The sequence below is a fragment of the Lithobates pipiens genome, unplaced genomic scaffold (genome assembly GCF_037356315.1).
Source record: "Lithobates pipiens isolate NorthernLeopardFrog02 unplaced genomic scaffold, aLitPip1_a1.2 Scaffold_13, whole genome shotgun sequence".
Taxonomy (NCBI): domain Eukaryota; kingdom Metazoa; phylum Chordata; class Amphibia; order Anura; family Ranidae; genus Lithobates; species Lithobates pipiens.
In genome coordinates this window covers 82647916-82669495 of record NW_027507718.1, presented here as the reverse complement: position 1 = coordinate 82669495, position 21580 = coordinate 82647916, and the positions used below count along the sequence as shown (strand labels likewise).

Sequence of the window (21580 nt, the reverse complement as noted above, 5' to 3'; positions counted from 1 at the left end):
TATAAACTGCTAAATACCTTTTCTTATCAGCAGTATATAGCAGTCTTATAACTTCTACCATTATTCAGCTGGGCACTGGTTAAAGCTTGTTGGAGTTGTTTCCATTTTCCTCTGACTATCTTATATGGTTGCATGACCCCTGACTCTGTCTGGACAGTGCCGATTGGACCTGTGCCGATGCACCCTCCCAAAAATAAAAACTCTCTAGCAATATACACCAAACTGAGCATGTGCAGAGTGCCTTTTAAGGCTCTGTGCTATCAGAGATGGATTGGGAACTGCAGAAGGGGAGGATCAGAGAAGACGGGATCAAGCAACCTTTTTATACAATGAGGAGTATTAACCCTTTAGGTTCCACAGTGAGTATAATTAGCATGCTTTACAACATATACAGACTGATTTTACTGTTGTGGGTTTAGTATCACTTAACAGTGTGAATCGGCCTTAGAGTTCTGCTAAGGCACAATTTACATTTTTAGATTGTGGAATGTCAGCTTGGGGCAGGTTCAAGAGGGGGTTCATTGTGGAGGGTAGGTACTTCCCCTTCAGCTCTGCTTATTAAGCAGCCAAACAGAAAAAGTTGAGGGCATGTGGCCTGTATGATTCAGGAGTAGGGGGGTTCTCACTCCCCCCCCCTTTCCTGACCTGCTGGGCTGCATGCCCGGATAAGGGTCTGTTATGGTCGTGGGGGGGGAGCCTGGGGTTCCCTCTTAAGATCTGTACCAGACCTAGAAGGCCTGGTATGGACTGGGGGGGGGGGCAATCCACACAATTTTGTATTGATACATTCGGCATGAGGTTTCATCCATACAGCTGCACCAGATTCTGTGTGCACCAGTTCTAGTAAATCTCCCCCACTGTGTGCTGTAGCTGAACATGCTGTGAATCATATACAGTATATTGGACTGTGTGTTGTACTCATGAGACGCTTCACCTGTTTTGCTTCAGCTGAATTTGAAGACAAAGCCTGTTATTTTTCTGTTTGCTGACAAGTAAAGAAGACTTACTTACATTCACTGAACTGTTTGACAAGAACCTGTTTACGCTTTTGACAAAATGTTCACTATTAACCACTTGCCAACTGGCTCATGCCTATATACGACAGCATGACATGTTCCTGGAAATCGCCATATGGGCACGTCGTCTCCTTTTAAAGCTGCCGGAGGTGAGCACCTGCGGCATGGCGGGGGACCTGATGCGCATTGCCGCCAGGCGTGATCACCGTCGGCCACCAGCGATTGCGTAAAAGCAAGCTAGAACAGGGATTTGTGTGTGTAAACACACAAATCCCTGTTCTGTCAGGGCAGACGAGACATATCGTTTGTTCCTACTAAGTAGGAACAGCGATATGTCTCCTCCCCCAGTCAGTCCCATCCCCATACAGTAAGTAACACTCACTAGGGAACATAAACCCTTGATTGCCCCCTAGTGTTAACCTCTTCCCTGCCAGTGACATTTACACAGTTAATGGTCCCAAGAAAATTTGTCAAAAGTGTCCAATCTGTCTGCCGCAATGTCGCAGTACCGCTAAAAAGATCAGCACCAGTAAAAAAAATGTAAAAAAATAAAAATGCCATAAATCTGTCTCATAGTTTGTAGATGCTATAACTTTTGCAAAAACCAATCAATATACGCTTATTGCTATTTTTTACCAAAAATATATAGAAGAATATATATTGGCCTAAACTGATGAAGAAATTAGTTTTTTTAATCAAATTTTTGAGGATATTTTTGTTATACTAAAAAGTAAAAAATATTTTATATAATTGTCACTATTTTTGTTTATAGATAAACAATAAAAACAGCAGAGGTGATCAAATACCACCAAAATAAAGCTCTATTTGTGGGGAAAAGAGGACATCAATTTTGTTTAGGTACAGCATCGCACAACCGCGCAATTGTCAGTTAAAATGAGGCAGTGCCGTATCGCAAAAAATGGCCTGGTCATTGAGCAGGCAAATCTTCTGGTCTGTAAGTGGTTAATCATAAAATCTTTACACTTTTAATTTAGGACCACTGATGCCACACTGAAAGGCTTAAAATTTTCTTGGCAGAAGTTAAATAAGTGTATTTTCATACATTTCCATATATGAGCCTATTGAGTAGCTGGTTAAATAATATGACAGCTGTAATGTATACAGTGGAAAAGGGCTATTAATAATAAAGTTACTCACAATGATTTTTCCTATTTGGCCAGCTATGGATCCCACAGCTCCAGCTGCTCCATTGATAAGAAGTATTTCACCTTTTTTTGCAAAGAGGATCTCACGTAAACCAAAGTATGCCGTTAAACTGTTTGGAGTATAAGAATGATACAGTATATAAAAGTGAGCACAATATTCAGAGGTGAGCTGTAGCCATATAAAGTCAAAGAAGACTATGGTAAAATAAGTTATGAGTAGTACTAGAACTATTCTATAAAGAATGCTTACTCCCTGTTTCCTAGGTGCAGGAAAGGTATGTGTAGAGGATGTTTACTTACTATGTACTGGGAAAGATTATATATTTATAAAGGGAATCATTAATGATAGAATAATGGGATCTGCCATAAAAAGTAAAGTAGTTTCACTGACTTGACATGGGCATGTAACCATTGAAGTCTGAACACCTACCCTGTATGCAAAGCCAAGCTGGTGCCCTGGAACCTACACCTTAAAATACTAATTAGCAGTGGTAAGCCCTTCTTTTATTTTCTTGTGTAGCATTGTGCACTGAACCCCACTGTACAATACATTGGGGTGTCAGTTACAATGAAGTCCACTCCAACCCTCTATAGACTAAGCAGGTGCATTGTGGGAGTGCATTTTGCCACAATGCACAAGTGTGAATGGGCCTTAAAAAATACTAAAACCAGGTTTTATAGCAAACATAATTACAATCAGTAGGAAAAAGCTGAAGGAAAAGATGGGGAGATAGGGCTATTGAGCCCAGCAACCAATCAGGGGTTTAATTTAAAAATTCCTAGCCTGCTCTAGAAATTTTCCAGCCAATTACTGTAGGTGTTACCACTCTAGCAGCCTATTTCTGTTAATCTACTGTATATATTTATCTGATCAAATAGTTCTGCCTGGTCATGTGTACAGTGAGGTGCACATGACAGGCCAGAACCAGGCCTGGTTGGACGTTTTGGGTATCAGCTTCCTCTGAGTCAATCAGTGGGTGTGCCAGGTCCCGCTGAGGAGTCTGGGGAGAGGTAATTAAGATGTTGAAGTCACGTGTTACAGGTGGTTCGTTCGTGAGGCCCTAGCGGTCTGTTCCTGGTTCTAGACCGGGGTAGCCCTGCGAGGGGTCCCGGTCACGGGAGCGTTCGTCGCTCCACAACATGCTTCCGTTGGTTAACCCCAATAGACCCGTCTGGCCTGGGGTAAGGATCCGTCTGTTCCCGAGTCTCGGAAACCGGCTGATCCGAGGCACAGTAACTGAGGGAGGATTCAAGGCATCCGGGTGTGCTCTCGGCTTGGAGGGGGAACCACAGCTCGTGTAAGTGACCGGGGGAGGACTCTTCAGAGGAGGGCCAACAATCTGGCATCCTGAGAAGTGCCTGGTTACTGAGTTGTGAAGGACATTGACGAATTCACGCTTTTTCCAGTACTACCGAGGAGACAGAGATCGTTCCAGGTACTGAGGAAAAAGGTTCCTGTTCACTTTCAGTTACAACTTGTTCAAGGTCAGAGATTTCACAAGTTCTGAGTCAAAGTACTGATTGCCATAATCTCTGGCTAGAGATTTGTTCAGCCTTGAAGTTCCCAGCTGCAAGTGGCTACTCTCTGGGTGGTACTAGAGACTTTGTTATACCTGCAGTTCAAGGTGCCTGAGTTTCTTCACCTTTGCCCTCTGTTCCCATACGAGACTGTGGTGTTGGATATTACCCCTGCAAATAAAACCTTTCAAAAGGACTTTATTGGTGTCAGCGTCCAAAGTTGTTGGGTACCAACTCTGGGAACCCCTAGACGTGGAAGAACAAGCCAAGCGGAGGTAACCGGTAAGCCCAAAAGTTGAAGAAAAGATCAGTTTAAGGCTTCATTCAGATGGCTGAATAGCAGTGACCAGGGGCAGTCGACAGCAAGATTCAGACAGACCACACTAGATAAGGCAGAGGTAGCTGGGCACGTGATCTGTAGCCAGGTAAGAGGCCCTCCATGTCAGAACTGACAAGTGAGACAGAATCGAATGGTATGCAGTTTCCCAGAAGAAACAGCTACTGTGAGGAGCCCCTTCTTAATGGCTACCAATGTACTCTAGTTGCAGTTCCACCACTCAGCTTAATTCTGTTGCTGTAGAGAGAGTGTAGAGAGTATGTTTTTCAGCCACATGATACCCTGATTGGGATGTTTGAGAGTCCATGTTTGTGCAGCTTTTATAGTCTATATTGTATTATTCTGCAGTGTACAGTTGTGGTCAAAAGTTTGCATACCCTGGCAGATAATGTGAAATTTTGGCATTAATATTGAAAATAGTAATGAAACCTTACAAAGATGGAAAAGGATATAAAAAGATATCCAAAGCAAGTTAGTACTGTTCAATCACATAAGAAGTGGAAAATTTGGGGGTCTCTTGATACCAAGCAAAGGTCAGGTAGATCAAGAAAGATTTTCCCCACAACTGCCACAGGTATTGTTCGGGATACAAAAATAAACCCACAGGTAGCCTCAAGAGAAATACAGGCTGCTCTGGAAAAAGATGGTGTGGTTGTTTTTAAAGGAGCACAATATGATGATACTTGGAAAAAAAAAAAAAGCCGCATGGTCAAATTTCCAGAAAGAAGCTTTTACTGTACGAGTTCCATAAAAAAGCCTGGTTACAATATGCCCAACAACACCTCGACATGCCTCATTGGCTTTTTTGTGGCATTGGCGCAGTAAAGGTTTCCTTCTGGCAGCTCAACTATGCAGCTCTTTTTTGTTTGTTACAGTGTCGTTGAATTGCGCTCCTTAAAAAACACCACACCGTCTTTTTGGAGAGCAGTCTGTATTTCTCCTAAGTTACCTGTGTGTTTTTCTTTGTATCCTGAGCAATTCTTCTACCAGTTGGGGCTGCATACTCTCTTGGTCTACCTGGCCTTGGCTTGGTATCAAAAGAGCCCCTAATTTTCCACTTCTTAATAAGTGATTAAACAGTACTGACTGGCATATTCAAGGCTTTGGATATATTTTTATATCCCTTTCCATCTTTGTAAAGTTTCATTACCTTGTTACGCAGGTCTTTTGATTGTTCTTTTTTACCTCCTCATGGCTCAGTGTCTAGCCTGCCTAGAGCATCCATATGAGAGCTAAGCAACTCATTGACTATTTATACACAGACATTAATTGTGATTTAAAAAGCCACAAATGTAGGAAATTAATCCTCAATTGCCATTTTAACCTGTGTGTGCCACATTCTGTGTCTGTACCAAGGCAAAACATTCCAGGGTATGTAAACTTTTTATCAGGGCTATTTGGGTGATTTCTGTTATTATGATTTAAAAAGGATCCAAAAAACTGTGATAATAAAATAAAATAAAATGTGATAATAAATGGCTTCATGTAATTGCTACCCTTTTTGGAATGATCAGTCATATTTTCAATATAGATGCCAAAATTTTAAAATTTCTGCCAGGGTATGCAATTTTTGAGCACGACTATGTATGTGCTCCTTGCCATCCTGAACCTGTTTGCATTATTGATTCTAATTTTGCACCTACTTTTCCTTTATTGACTTTCATTTCTGCCAAGATCATGGCTGTCTGGTTGCATAGTAGTAATACAGACAGTTAGGGGTTCAGGAAAATGCACTCATAATGCCCCACTACATGATCTATAAAGTCCCGTACACACGATCGGAAATCCCACCAGCAAAAGTCCGATGATAGCTTTTGGTCGGATATTCTGACCATGTGTATGCTCCATCGGACTTTTGCTGGTGGAATTTCCGGCAGCAAAAGATTGAGAGCAGGTTCTCTATTTTTCCAATGGAAAAAGTTCCGATCTGAAATTCCGATCACCTGTAGCAATTCCGATGCACAAAATTCCTACGTGTGCTCGGAAACAATTCGACGCATGCTCGGAAGCATTGAACTTCATTTTCTCGGCTCATCTTAGTGTTGCACGTCACCGTGTTCTTGACAGTCGAAAGTTCAGAGAACTTTTGTGTGACCGTGTGTATGCAAGCCAAGCTTGAGCGGAATTATGTTGGAAAAACCATCCAAAATTTTTCCAATGGAAATTCCGCTCGTGTGTACAGGGCATTAATGCTACATTCTATCGCAGCTTGGTGTTTGCATTGGCTGCACTGCTCTAAATTTCTGAACAGTGGCAACAGACCTTTAGCTATCAGTAGAATAAACTACAAGTGATCTCAAATACACAGCTTTGGAATTCACTGGTGATAAATACATTTAACAACATCAACTGCATTAGAGATATTATTATGTCTTTTTTAGAAAGGCCTACTGATCAGCTTTACGATTCATTTATAGTTTGTAGTTACTCACCCAGGCATTCCTATTGTTCCAAGAGCCAGGGACTTGGGGATATGGTCAGGCCAGTTTGGCAGTAGAGGACTCAGGTCCTTCCCTTGAGAGATGGAATGAGTAGTCCAGCCAGCATTTGATATAGCATAACTACCAACTGGAAATGCTGTGTCTTTGCTTTCCAAAACCCTAAAAATGTAATACAATATAGCTCAAATGCAAAAGAAACATACTTTTAATAGGTTGATTAAAAAGATTGTGTATTCTAATGTTTACCAACAACCATATTGTGTATTAATAGATGTACATTTGATAGCACAACCTTTGGCACTAGTTGGACATGGGCCCATAATACTTTACTAAGGTTTAGGCAAAGAGAGAAATAAGCTTTTATACTAGGGCTGCAAGTATTATTTTGAAAGTTTTGGCCCAGCTATTACACTGATGTGCACATAAGTAGGGGGATCAGAGGATATTCTAAGAATTGATGGGTGTCTGGAAACTCAGGGAAGCCGCGCATAGGAATCCAAAGGCTGCAATGGTGGTCACCACAAATTGAAGGTGCTTCTCTTTATTGTATTCCTATTGCCCTCTGCTCAATCTGTGCATAAAAATGTGATTACAACAGAATTTTTTTTTTTAGGTTTTAGTACTACTTTTCAGGGTACTTGCATATTGTGCTAATGTATAAATCAGAAATTGCTGGCAGAAAAAAAGCAAGGATGGGCTGTATAGCACTTGTGCGTATTTGGACATAGCCACACATAATTGTGGGTATGTGTACACATGAGTAAAGGGTCTTCTACCTTTATTTTAGTTAAGGGAGTGTGGCGTATATGCCTATTCGCATAAAAATACTGACCGGTGACGCAAATGTCTATATTTTTATAACTGATCTAGTAGTACATAAGCTCCCTTTAAACAGGTACATTAAAAGAGAAATATGTTCTTTTTTTTTAAGATTCATACTTACCTAGGTGAATGCAGCATCAGTCTGATGCTCCATCTGTCCCCCGCCGGCTCTAAGACTGAGAACCGAGTGATCAAACACCGCCGAACGCTGCTTAAAAACATTGGTCAGCATTTGCATCAGTAAAAAAGAAACCTTACCTCCATGACTAAGCTCTATGGTGAGGGACGTGGCCTGGATGAAGTTAGGCTGAAGATGCTATCACTTATTACACGCTGGGCTTGTATGGTGTGTAGTGGCAGAGATCTTTCTCTATTTGTTAAGTAAAAAAAAATGCCTGCATGCCTAAAAATGCCTAAAAATGTTCGACAAGTAAGAAAAGATTTATCTATCCAACTCAATAGCAGGTAAAAGCACAGAGAAAAATTACATATAATAAATAATTACCAACATTAGTTCTGTTCATTTGGTTTTTGTTTTACTTTCAATGTGTCTCTGAATTTGCTAGAGAATTGGGAGTGTTTAATTACGATCTGTACTGACCCAGCTACTATGCGCCCTCCTCACTTTCCTATATTATCTTTCATGTAGCAGCAAGGGGAGCACTGGAGGGCAATACTATACAGTGGCACTTCAGTGACAGCGCTGAGTCTGTTGGGGCTCCTGACATCACATCCAAAATGGAGGCTCACATCCAAGATTGAGGATTTTAGATGTCTACACAAGGAAGGCTTTCACAGGTAAACAACATGCCTAAAATATGTTAAATGCAAAGAAATCATAAATGAAAATATGAACAAACATGAATGAGATTATTTTTACCCTACATGAATAATTTTTATACTATAAATAAATAAAATAGACAGCTGGGTTAAAAAGTATATACACCCCATGGAAATTGTTGACTTTTTCAACATACTGCATTTTCAACAAAAATGCCTTGTACACACGATCAAACAATCCAGTGGAAAAGTCTGGCGGACTCAAGTCCACAGGACAATCCCCCCCGTGTGTAGGCTTCAGCGGACTTAGAAAGTAGTTTTGCACTCCAATTTGTCCGCCGGACTCGCATTTTGGCGGACAATCCGGCCGTGTGTGTGCCAGTCCGCAATACTTTTGAAATGAACTGACTTTTCCCACCCTATGTGAATGAGTATGGGGTACAATGTACCCCTACCCATTCACCTGTGAAAAAAAGTAAAAAAAAACACACACAAGGGTTAAAATAGTTTATTGCACAGCTCCGGGGGTCTTCTGTCCGTCTTCGGGGGTCTTCTCGCCGGACTCCTCCACTATCTTCTGCTAGCTCTTTTACTAGCGGAGGAGTCCGGCTTTCTTCTTCGCCGCCGCCACCCTCTTCTTCCGACTTCGGGGGTCTTGTCCCCCTCTTCGGGGGTCTTGTCCCCCTCTTCGGTTCTTCTTGCCGGGCCACCGCGCCTTCTTCTAGCTCTTTTACAGGCGGTGGCCCGGTCTTCTGTCCCCGCTGTTGCTGTCTTCTGTTCTTCTCTTCTTCTCTTCAGATATTGCCTCGTCACTGCCTCCGCTCACAATGGCAGGGACATCAGCGGATGATGTCCCCGCCCATTATGATGTCACAGTCCCAGCATCCTCGGGGACTGTGACATCATAATGGGTGGGGACATCATCCGGGATGTCCCTATATAAGTCGCACCCCCCCTGGTATGGCTCAGGAGGGGGGGGGTGCTCGCTCATCCCCACCCCCTTTCCTGGCCGGCCGGGTAGCGTGCTCGGATAAGGGTCTGATGTGGACCTGGGGGGGACACCCACGCCGATTTTTCGGCGTAGGGGTTCCCCTTTAAGTCCATACCAGGTGACGGAGCCAGCGACGCCTCCTTCGCTGGCCCCGGCTACCTGGAGACGCGCTCAAAATGAGCGAACTTTCCTCTGCGTGTGTGGGCGAGTCCGTTCATTTCAAAAGTACGGCGGATAGTCCGGCGGACTTAGTACGCCGTATTAGTCTGCTGGAAAAGTGCCGTGTGTGGGCAAATAGCTCGTTCGGAATGTCCGCCAGACTAAGTCTGCCGGATAGTCCGCTACGTGGGTACGTGGCATAATACGTACTAAACAACAATAAATGCTATATACTTTTCTTTTTAAATCTCGATTTTATTGTAAGTTATACAGAGTAAAAAGTACAAGGTTGAACAGTTGATCAACATATTAACAGTCAGATGATGAATTGGTTATTTTATCAACAGAAGGTATACATAGGTCATTTAAGATGCATTTAAATATGTCCAACATAGGTTTAGCAATTAAAGGTAAACATTTGCACTGTGTTGTGTTTGACAGATATAAGCAAAGATATGGTCAAGTGTGTGTGGACAAGTCATTAGGGTTTCAAATATGCGTTAGTGCATTCATGTGAGAGGTAGGCATTTAGGATGTTTTAGCCAAGGATCCCAGTGCTTTTGGAATTTAGGAATTTGTAGGTGGGCGTACATAAAGTCCAGACACAATCGTACCATTTGAGGCATGAGGGATACAGGGGTTGAAAGAATGGAGAGGAGGAATCTAGAGAGCATAGTCCAAAATGCAATGAGGATTGGGCAGTTCCAACAAATATGTAGTGGGGTTCCCGGGGTTCCACAGTTTCTCCAACAGAGGTTGGTGGAAGATGAGTGACATAGATGTGAGGTAAGAAGCTTAGAGAAAGTTTTATAGTACTCCTTGCTGAACCCATCAGGGCCTGGAGCTTTAGGGAGTGGTAGAGCGACAATGGCTGTTTCAAATTCTTACTGGGAGAATGGAGCTGAAAGGTGGTGTAATTGATCCTGTGATAGTGATGGAAGGTGTATGTCTTTGAGAAATCTATGTCAGCAGAGGAGGGTGGTGGGGTGGATTTAGAGATTGTTAGATTGTATAATTTGGAGTAAAAGGAGCTGAATTGATCAGCAATGTCTTTAGGGTTGGTGAGTCGAGTACCGGCGTGGCCAGTAGGGTATGGGATTTTAGTTTGCGTTTAAGCTGTCTGGCCATATATGCTCCAGGTTTGTTGTGTTGTGAATAGGATTGCAGGTGGAGGCGTTTAAGGTGGTAGTCAAAGTTTGTGTGGAGGTGGTCACTGGGAGCTTGTCTAACTGTATGCAGTTCAGAGCTAAGCAGGGGTAGGGTTGAGGTTTGTTGGCTTATTCGAGTATGTGTATACACGCTAGAAGTTTGTTTGTGGTGGCATTGTATTGTTTTTTCTCGTGGGGCCCCCAACTTAATCAGGAGGCCTCTGATGTAGGCCTTGTTGGTATTCCATAGTGTAGTGGGGTTGTTTATAGACCCAACATTGGTTGTAAAATACTGTTGCAGTTCGGATACGATCAGTTTTTGATAGTGTTGACACGCAATAATAGAGGTATTAAGCCTACAGATTAGAGGTGCGCATCTTCACTGGCCTCACGATTCGATTCGATTTGATTATCATGTCAACGATTCGATTCGATTAGATTCCACGATGCATCACGATGCATCACGATTACAGCGCAAGTGCGCATGGTTTTCATCCAAAAAATTCAAGCAGTCAGGAGAACTCCATTTTTTTTATTCTATCTGTTCTTTTAAAAAAAAAAAAAGACAACACTCCCTGCATGTAGCAAAGTCTAAACATAGCAGACAACAACTTAAAGGAGCTCCAGGCTCTCCCCCAAAATACTAGGGGAGATGATCAGAGACTACGGACATAGTATAGGAGATGGTCAGAGACTGCAGACATAGTACAGGAGGTGGCCAGAGACTGCAGACATAGTACAGGAGGTGGCCAGAGACTGAAGACATAGTACAGGAGGGGGTCAGAGACTGCAGACCTAGTACAGGAGATGGTCAGAGACTGCAGACATAGTACAGGAGGTGGCCAGAGACTGCAGACATAGTACAGGAGGTGGCCAGAGACTGCAGACAGTACAGGAGATGGTCAGAGACTGCAGACATAGTACAGGAGATGGTCAGAGACTGCAGACATAGTACAGGAGGTGGCCAGAGACTGCAGACATAGTACAGGAGGTGGTCAGAGACTGGGAAAATGATACAGAAGATGGTCAGGCTGGGGACATGATACATGAGATCAGCAGTTAAGTATGATATCTTTTTTTATTTGAAAGAAAAAATAATGCCCTTTAGTATCACTTTAACAAATCCATGGAGTCTTTTGGCAGCAACTTGGATTGTAAACAAGTCAACATCACAGAAAAAATGAAAAAAAGGAAGACATTGCAATCAGTAAGAAATATACTGCTTGCAGATCAGTAGATGGTTCCAGAGGGGAGGGATGATAGGGAAATCACAGGAAGAAATTTGACAATAAAAGAGTTTGTGCAGCCCCCAATGTGTTAGGCAGACAGCATACACACACTGGATAGTTGCAGCAAGTGGGGGGGATGTGGCACTTCTGCCGCGTACACACATAGCCGACTATCCGACAGACTTAGTCTGGCGGACTTCCCGCCAGACTGTCCATCGGACTTTCCGAACAGGCTACTTGCCCACACACGGTACTTTTTCAGCGGACTAATACGGCGTACTAAGTCCGCCATACTATCCGCCCTACTTTTTAAATGAACGGACTCGCCCACACGCGGAGGAAAGTCCACTCATTTAGAGCGCGTCTCCAGGTAGGCGAGGCCCGCGAAGGAGATGTCGTTGGCCCCGCCACCTGGTATGGACTTAAAGGGGAACCCCAACTCCGAAAAAAATTGGCGTGTGGGTTCCCCCCAGGTCCACATCAGACCCTTGTCCGAGCACGCTACCCGGCCGGCAAGAAAAGGGGGGGCGAGCGAGCGGCCCCCCCACCTGAGCCGTACCAGGCCGCGTGCCCTCAACATGGGGGGTGCCTTGGGGGAGGGGGGCCGCGCGGCCCCCCACTCCAAAGCACCTTGTCCCCATGTTGATGAGGACAAGGGCCTCTTCCCGACAACCCTGGCCGTTGGTTGTCGGGATCTGCGGGCGGGGGGCTTATCGGAAACCCGGGAGCCCCCTTTAATAAGGGGGCCCCCGGATACCGGCCCCCCACCCTATGTGAATGAGTATGGGGTACAATGTACCCCTACCCATTCACCTGTAAAATAAAGTACAAAAAAACACAACACACAATATAAAATAGTTTATTGCACAGCTCCGGGGGTCTTCCGTCTTCGGGGGTCTTCTAGCGGAGGAGCCCGGCTTTCTTCCTCGCCGCGGCCTCTTCTTCCAACTTCGGGGGTCTTATCCCCCTCTTCGGGGGTCTTGCCCCCTCTTTGGTTCTTCTTGCCGGGCCACCGCGCCTTCTTATAGCTCTTTTACAGGTGGTGGCCCGGTCTTCTGTCGCCGCCGCCCGCCGCCGCCTTCTGTTCTTCCGTTCTTCTCTTCAGATGTTGCCTCGTCGCTCGCTCTGCTCACAATGACGGGGACCAGGCGTGCAACGACTTATATAGGGACATCACCGGATGATGTCCCCGCCCATTATGGTGTCACAGTCCCAGAGGATGCTGGGACTGTGGCATCATAATAGGCGGGGACATCATCCGGTGATGTCCCTATATAAGTCGTCGCGCTGGAGCCATTGTGAGCGGAGGGAGCAACGAGTCAAGATCTGAAGAGAAGAAGAGAACAGAAGAACAGAAGGAGGCGGCGGCGACTACAGCGGGGACAGAAGGCCACCGCCTGTAAAAGAGCTATAAGAAGGCGCGGTGGCCCGGCAGAAGAACCGAAGAGGGGGACAAGACCCCCGAAGTCGGAAGAAGGGCGGCGGCGAGGAAGAAAGCCTGGCGAGAATACCCCCCGAAGACGAAAGACCCCCGGAGCTTTTTTTGTACTTTTTTCACAGGTGAATGGGTAGGGGTACATTGTACCCCATACTCATTCACATAGGGTGGGGTGGCCGGTATTCGGGGGGCCCCCTTATTAAAGCGGGCTCCCGGATTCCGATAAGCCCCTCGCCCGCAGACCCCAACAACCAATGGCCAGGGTTGTCGGGAAGAGGCCCTTGTCCTCATCAACATAGGGACAAGGTGCTTTGGGGTGGGGGGGCCGCGCGGCCCCCCCTTCCCCAAGGCACCCCCTATGTTGAGGGCATGCGGCCTGGTACGGCTCAGGAGGGGGGGTCGCTCGCTCGCCCCCCCTTTCCTGGCCGGCCGGGTAGCGTGCTCGGACAAGGGTCTGATGTGGACCTGGGGGGAACCCCCACGCCGATTTTTTTCAGCGTTGGGGTTCCCCTTTAAGTCCATACATCTCCTTCGCGGGCCCCGCCTACCTGGAGACCCACTCGAAATGAGCGGACTTTTCTCCGGGCGGGAAAAGTCCGTTCATTTCAAAAGTACGGCAGACTGGCATACACACGGCCAGATTGTCGGCCGAAATGCAAGTCCGGCGGGAAGATTGGAGTGCAAAACTACTTTCTAAGTCCGCCGTACTTTCGGGTCAAAAAAGTATGCCGGAGGCTACACACGGGGGGATTGTCCGGCATACTTGAGTTTGCCGGATTTTTCCACCCGATTGTTTGATTGTGTGTACGCGGCATTCTATACACTCACCGACACATATATCAAGCATGACAGGCTTATCTCTCACCTCCGGAGCACTCCTACCAACCCCCCTCCTCTCCTCGCAGCTTGTTTCCTGAAGCCGACTCAGACACACAGCTGCAGTGATCTCTGTGTGTCTGAGCTCCGTGCAGTCCCGGCGCCCGCCCATCGGGGAGATGTCCAGTGTCACTGTCCACTTGTCCAGAGCTACAGAGGAGGGGGAGAGCATGGGTGGGGGCAGCACGTGACTCTGAGGCTACAGTGTCTGTGAGGATGGGACAGCACCAAGCGCAGCCAGCCAATGGGCGGCTTGTCATTCCAGCAAAGACACTGCTGTGCAGGGGGAGGGGGAGGAGCCGGAATGATGTCATGCATAATTGATTATGCTGGATAACGCATCAATGCCGAATCGGGAAAGGGTATAATCGTGATGCATCGCTATGCCGATTATTTTCAACACCCCTACTACAGATGGTGTTATTTTTGGTTTTGAGTGCTGGATACAGCTTCATTGGGATTGGTGCATGGTCAGACCATGTAATAAGTGCAATTTTAGTTTTGTGGACCAGCTGTAAAGTATGATTGTCAGTCAAAAAAATATATCTATCCAAGGATATGCATTTTGTGTGTGTGAAAATAAAGTGTAATCCCTTTCATTATCATGGAGGCATCTCCAGGGGTCATATAAGTCCCCCGAGTGGATCAGAGAGGAAAGAAAGGTAGAGCATTTACAGGCAGGGTTTAAGGTATATAGTAAGTGGTTGATTTGATTAAAATCATCACATATGATCAAGGGACCTTGTTTAAAAAGTTCCAATTTCTTCATTATGGTTTTGTAGAAACGTTTATGATTTGTTTTGGGGTAATAAATGTCAGCAATAGCCATTGTATGATTGTTGACAGCTGCATTTAGAATTATGAATCTGCCCTTAGGAGATAAAATTAGTTTCCTGTACAGATAGTATGTCAGCAGTTTGAGCTAATGCTTCCTTCCTTAGTAAATTTCGCTTGTAAGGGGAATTCAGGCCTTTTGCATTGATGGAAGTAAAGGTGATAGACATCTTGGATGGTATTCAGTGGGGGAGGGGAAGCGTAGGGATTACACTTTCAGATGTCGCACACAGGTAGGTGTAAGAGGTCTTAGACCTATAATAGTGTTACACAGTAGGCAAAACAGAGCTAACAGTCTAAAGTTAACCAGTAAAACAGTAATACCGTGAACAAAACTGGTAAAATATAAAATTATGTAGAAGAGAAAAGAAAAGCAAAAAAAAATAAAAATCTGTAAAGTGCTTGCCACTTTTTCCCTCTCAGGGGAGAGATTAAAGAATGCAGTTAGTATTACGCTCATCAGGGACATACATTGAGATGAGAGACTGCAGGTTTGTTAGGTCAAAAAAATTACAAGGAGCACCTTGTGTCTTGAAAGAGTGAAGACATAGGAAGTGTTTACCTGCGGGTGGTAACAGAGGCTTTGCTCCTGGTATGCTGGGTTTGCGTTGATGTTCGCTGAGGTAACGGGTCAGGCAGAGGTGAGGTAATCAGGCCCCAGTTAAGCATTCATTTGATTCAATCTTTGGGTGTGAAGATGTTGGTGTTTTGGTTCTGGTACATGACTACCAGTTTAGTTGGAAAGCCCCATTTATATGGGATGTTGTTGTTTCTAAGGATTGCTGTTACCTGGGAGAGTTCCCTCCGTTTTTGAGCCATAGCAGCAGAGATATCTGTGTATAGTGAAACAGAAGAGTAGGGGTACAGGTAGTGGAGAAGTGGATTTGACAGCCGCCATGATCTTTTCTTTCACCTGAAAGAAGTGGATGCGTGCCAATATGTCACGTGGTACGGATGCAGGGAGGTGGTTAGGTTTGACAATGCAATGTGCCCAATCAATAACTGTCAGCTTGACGCAGTTGAGGAATGAGCGTGAGTAATAGTTGTTTTATGTAGGGCATCAGATCGGGAGGTTTAACGGTTTCTGGTATACCCCAGAATTGAATGTTATTCCTCCTCGAATGGTCCTCTAAATCTGTGACTTTGGCCTGCAGATAGTGTATCTCCTCAGTATGTTGATCATGGGCATCCGTCATTTCATTATAGGCTGCAGTGTGTTCAGTGATTTGCTTTTCTAGATCATCAGTGCGGTCTTCTACATGATCAATTCTGGAGTGTAACATGGAGATAGAGGACCTCAGCTCATTGTACATCTGCAGGGACAGCAGCATGAACTTGATGGTGTGCTCAGATGCGGGCTGGTCAGAGGCAGGCAGAGTATCTAGGGAGTCAGAACGAGCTATTTCAGGACCTATAGCTGCTGGAGGATCCCAGTGTTGTTTTTTAAGCAGGGGGGGCTTTGGTAGGAGAGATGGCTGGAAACTGAGTGGCTCTCTTATTTCGATCAGCAGGAGAAGGCTGAGAGGTATCTGTGTCTGGATCTGTGCTACCCATCTCCCCTGACATGGTAACATGCTCCTGTGTGTCTCTGGTGTCTGAGAAGGAGGTGTGGGGCGCCGTGTTGGCGCCATCTTTGCTATTCTGCATGTCTGCTATGCTGAAATAATCAGTGAGGCGGCATCGCTTGTGCAGGCTGTTATTCCTCCTTCTGGACATACCACTCGGGTACAGACCTTAAGAACACCAAGGTACATTTCAAACTAAAACCATAAAAACATACCCTGTCTACTCTCTGGCTTAGTTCTACAAGTAAAAATATGTTTAAAATAACATCTTTTATATAAAGATTGCTTAGAGCAGGCCAGATCAGGGTCCCCCATAGATCCCACTTTAGAGCAGGGTCCCCATAGATCCCCCTTTAGAGCAGGCCAAGGTCCCCCACAGATCCCCCTTTAGAGCAGGGTCCCCATAGATCCCTTTTAGAGCAGGCAAGGCCAGGGTCCCCCATAGATCACATTTAGAGCAGGCCAGGCCAGAGTCCCCCTCCCCCATATAGGTCCCCCTTTAGAGTAGGTCAGGGCAGGTCCCTCATAGATCCCCCTTTAAAGCAGGCCAGGGCAGGTCCCCCATAGAACAGATCCCCCTTTAGTATTCTTACTCTGACCTTTTCACCAGTATATATTCCCCAGGTTTTCCTAAACCACACTCCAGGCCCTTCGGGCTCTCCCCCTGCAAATAATATATATATTTTCCACTCCACTCCTTGCTTCCTCCTCCTTGGCTCAGGCTGCCTGTTCTCCGGTCCTCCCACGATGGGCGGCTGCTGCCTACACAGCACAGTCCCTCCAACAGATCACTCCGCACGCAGGTGTCCACCACCACTCCACTTGATTGAGCAGCACCGGTGCCACGCTGGCCAGACCTACAGCTCTACAGTGCACAGGAGGGACTGGAGACAAGTGGGTGAATGGACGAGCCATCACATCGAGGGGGAGGGAGGGACAGAGACAGAGAGCAGCAGACTCAGTACAAAAACAAAAGTCAGCGACAGCCACGGACTCTGCAAGGAGTGCACACACCTTGTCAATCCCTGGTTAGAAAGTTTTTTTAACTTAATGCATTCTATGCCTTAAGATAAAAAGCCTTGTGGATGCAGCAGCCCCTCTCAGCCCTCTAATACTTGCCTGAGCCCATCTCTTCCCAGGACTCCCCTTCTCATTGGCTCAGACACAGTAGCGATGTCATTGGCTCCCACTGCTGGCAGTCAGCCAATGAGGAGAGAAAGGGGCCGGGTCAAGGCTCCATGTCTGATTGGACACAGGGAGCTGTGACTTTGCTTGCAAGCTGCTTACTGTGGGGGCCCTCACCAGGAGGGAGGGGCCAGGACAGCAGAAGAGGGACTCGAGAAGAGAAGGATTTGGGATGCTCTGTGCAAAACCACTACACAGAGCAGGTAAGTATAACATGTTTATTATTTTTATATAATAAAAAAAAAAAAAGACTTTATAATCACTTTAATTTACAAGAAGTATAAAGTATATGGATATGCTGCTTGTTAATGAGAAACTATCAAGTGTCAGTAACCAACTCAAAATTTAAAGAAGGTTCTAATTATCGGTGCAATAGTGGTAAATGTTGAGGTGTATTTATTTTTTCCAGGTGACAAATCTGCATTTTTGTTAGTTCCAATTATAAGATTGGAAACACCATGTCAATTTTAAGCAATTTTTTCAAGTATATAACCTTTATCGATTAGGTACTGTTAATATATATTGAAAAAAATCAACAATTTACATCGGGTGTTCTTACATTTTCAAATGACGTTATGTAATAACATTAAAAGGAATATAGCAAATGCAGATATATCATTAATGTGTCCTATGTTCATTCTAACCAAGAAATAGGATACTTTTATGACTGTTTTCACTAATAGAAAAACTCCATGAATTATGCAGCCAGAAAATATAATAAAATGTTACCTTGCAACTTGAGTTCCCATCATGATGTCTCCTTCCTTCATCATTCTCTTACTGTATGGCCTGGTACAATGATAACATTCTTTAGGATATCATAGAAATGTCTGAAGCAGCTTTACATGTTTTAAATATTCACATGCTATTTTTCTATTAGTGCAAGTGAGTAACACAAAAGAATCTTTTTGAATATTGTGGGCAATCTTGGTACTTTATTATTCAAGGACTTCTGACATACTGTACAAGTCCCATAGGGACCCTGTCCTATGCTGTTCTGTCTCTAATTAAAAATAATATTTTTTCACCTAGCTGTCCCAAGCCTGAACAATGTTTAGCTTTTTATAGGCCATGCAAGTCTTCCTTAAGCTAAGTGGCTTGATTGCTTCTGCCTGTTACGGTTATTCAGTGTGGGAAGGACAATCACTGAGTTATTCATATACTATATACTGTATCTCACACAACCTCCTTGTTTAAAGGCATGGTTTGGAAGGTTTGTTGAAGGGGGCTTGTGATTGGCTAGGTGTTGGTGCCAAACTGTTTCTGCCCCAGTTCTTCTTGCATAAGACAACTACTCGCCTGTTGTTTATGGAACCCTCTGACATATTGTGTCAAACTCCTGGCCACAGCCATAGGCTATTAAGCATCATCATCTAGGCACAGAACACTAACATATGATTTGTAATCCATCTTTCATGGACACTGTCTCTCTTTGGGAGCACCATAGAGTTGGGACTATTCTCGTGTATACTAAATCCACAGCCATCAGGTTCCTTGACCGAGAATAATAATCAAGTTGCCCTCATTGGTATACTAGTTTCTCTACCAAAGTCGTGTTCCATAGCTCTGCCCAGCTGGGTCTGCTCCCAGATGTAAACTCATTGCTCCAGGTGTCACCAGTATTCACATCAGAGGACCCCAGGCCTTGCCTAAAAGGCCTTCAAAAGAGTCAAGGAGACTACAGCTGTTCCTAACACCTCTCCTGCGATTTCAGCCCTAATAAGGGCCCTTGGACAGTAACCAACTAAATCCAGATAGCTCTGGAGTGTTTGGCTGCAATGCCCCATCTTACGCTAGGTCCCTCCCACACATTTATATGGGTACTAACTCCACCCACTATCTCCCTAGAGGAGGATTTCTTCTAAAAGGGACATAATACCCAATTATCACTTTCCCTATACTATACAACAGAGCCATCTAGTAGCAAGCAAGCTAATTGCTCATGCTAACAATGCCACCTTTGTTCTTTCCATCCCCTAGGCTTTTCTGCAAAGACCATGCATATTTCGAGTTTATCTCCAAAAGAAGAAATGGCCGCACTCTGTACTCGATCAAAATTATTTTATTCAGAACATCCCAAATTATTGCGCTCCAAGTGTGCTTAGTCATTCATCATAGTTGATCTCCACTTAGGCTTGCCTCAGACTGGGGCAGGAGCCATAGTAATCAAGGATATCTAGAGCTGGTTGGGCTTGATGTTTGTTCAAACACCTGCTAAATCTCTGAATAAAGTGGTATTAAACCCAAAAGCACATTTTTATTATGTTGCATCTTACAAATTCTTAAATGCGATGGCTGCATTCATTTTCTTTTTTAGGCTTTCGTTCTTTTATATTTATCTGGTCATTTGGGCAGTACGTTTGTTGTTTTTCAAAAGAACAAGCTCTCTTCCCCATGTATCAGTTACAGGGTTGAGACAAATCTACCACTGACAGTTTTATGTATTTATGTAAAACCTTTATGCCAAAAGGAAAAACAATGTTTGCTGTAACTGCTTATGAAATGTTAACTGAAAGTTGGCTTCAATTTGTTAGTGTATTTAAATCTTCCAGTACACCTAATGCCTCGTACACATGATCGGAATTCCGCCCAGAAAAAGACCGATGAGAGCTTTTCATCGGAAAATGTGACCGTGTGTATGCTCCATCGGAATTTAGCTGTCCGAATTTCCGCCAGTCAAAAATTGATAGCATGTTCTCAATTTTCCAGACGGAAAAAACGTTCTATCGGAAATTCCGATCGTGTGTATGCAATTTCTAGTCTCGTCGTACGTGTTGTATGTTCTAAATGATCGGAATTTGGTGTGACCGTGTGTAGGCAAGATAACTTGAACGGAATTCTATCAGGAAAACCATCAGAGCTTCTTCTGACGAAAATTACGATCATGTGTACGCGGCATAACATTTCCTTCCCCCAAGACTGACAATGCTGCTTTCCAAAGATGCCCCCTGTGCTCCTTCATCCAGAGTGGGGGCAGATCACCAGGGAAAACAGAGAGGGACAATAAAAAGAGAAAACAAATGCAGCTACCATATCTAATGATTGGTATATAAAAAAAAAATATTTGGGGTTTTAAATCACTTTAATTCAGGTGTTTAATAATTACCTTTGGCAATGACAGATACTGTAAGATGTGATTTTTTTTTTCTTCCTGCCCATTCAACATACATGTTATCTGCAGTTTTCCTTTGTATGAATCTTGGAAGACTATCCAGTGAAGTTGAGGCCTGACAACAAATTCTGACAAGCACAATAAGCAGTAAAGATCAATAGATGAACTTTACAACCACTGATACCAGCCTGCTGTCATTTGAAAACTTAATAAGCCCTTTGGTTAGAGATCCTCAAGTGACTGATAAGTGAACCCTTTGTTAATGCACTTAATCATGACATAATTAAATAATTCCGTACCTCATGTATGGGTCCACACTAAAACACTCAGCTTCCAACAACACCTCTGGAAATACATTCAATTAGTTGACAGCTTACAACACTGACAAAAACAGTATAACAAATACAAAAGAGCTAAAAGGGTGTACTTTATCAACTACTTCAAACAACATTTGCATAATATGCATTGCTTTAATAATAGCTGTAAATTGATATTTAAATATTTGTGCATTAGAGATGAACTTCCATTGGTGTTATATCATCATAAAGTAGCAAAGAGCTAGTTAAATTATGGAGGGAGTTTTACTTTTAACAGTATTCATAACATGCCTGTGAATATATATATATATATATATAGTACCATAGTATACAGTATAATATAATGTAACAAGTGCAGTTGCACATAGGAACTAATGAGATTTCATCCATTATTAACTCAAAAGTGTCAGAAAGATTGTTGCTAAAGGGTTTAATGGGATAATGACTTTTACAAAGTCTGACAGATATAAAGTACAGTATATGGAATAATCATGTAATCTATTAAGGAAGACAAACACACCTACCTCCATTTTTTATTTTTTGCAGTTGAGTTTCCACTAATTTGAAGTCAGACAATTTGGGTGCCCCCTCAAAGTGCTTCACCAGGGTCCATGAGCGAGAGAGCACCATTCTGTAGAGACTGCAA

The 21580-nt window shown here is 44.1% G+C and overlaps 1 protein-coding gene across 1 annotated transcript in view; it reads right to left on the bottom strand.

Annotated features, from left to right (window-relative positions):
* LOC143974143 (prostaglandin reductase 1-like) overlaps positions 1 to 21580 on the bottom strand; it is a 66448-nt gene that overhangs the window by 23075 nt on the left and 21793 nt on the right. Inside the window, exons 2-6 of the mRNA XM_077475257.1 lie at positions 21459 to 21574; positions 20917 to 20962; positions 18235 to 18294; positions 6470 to 6637; positions 2175 to 2292 (exon numbers count right to left, since the gene is read on the bottom strand). Of these exons, the coding sequence (XP_077331383.1) occupies positions 2175 to 2292; positions 6470 to 6637; positions 18235 to 18294; positions 20917 to 20962; positions 21459 to 21574 (508 nt within the window). The remainder of the gene's footprint in view (positions 1 to 2174; positions 2293 to 6469; positions 6638 to 18234; positions 18295 to 20916; positions 20963 to 21458; positions 21575 to 21580) is intronic.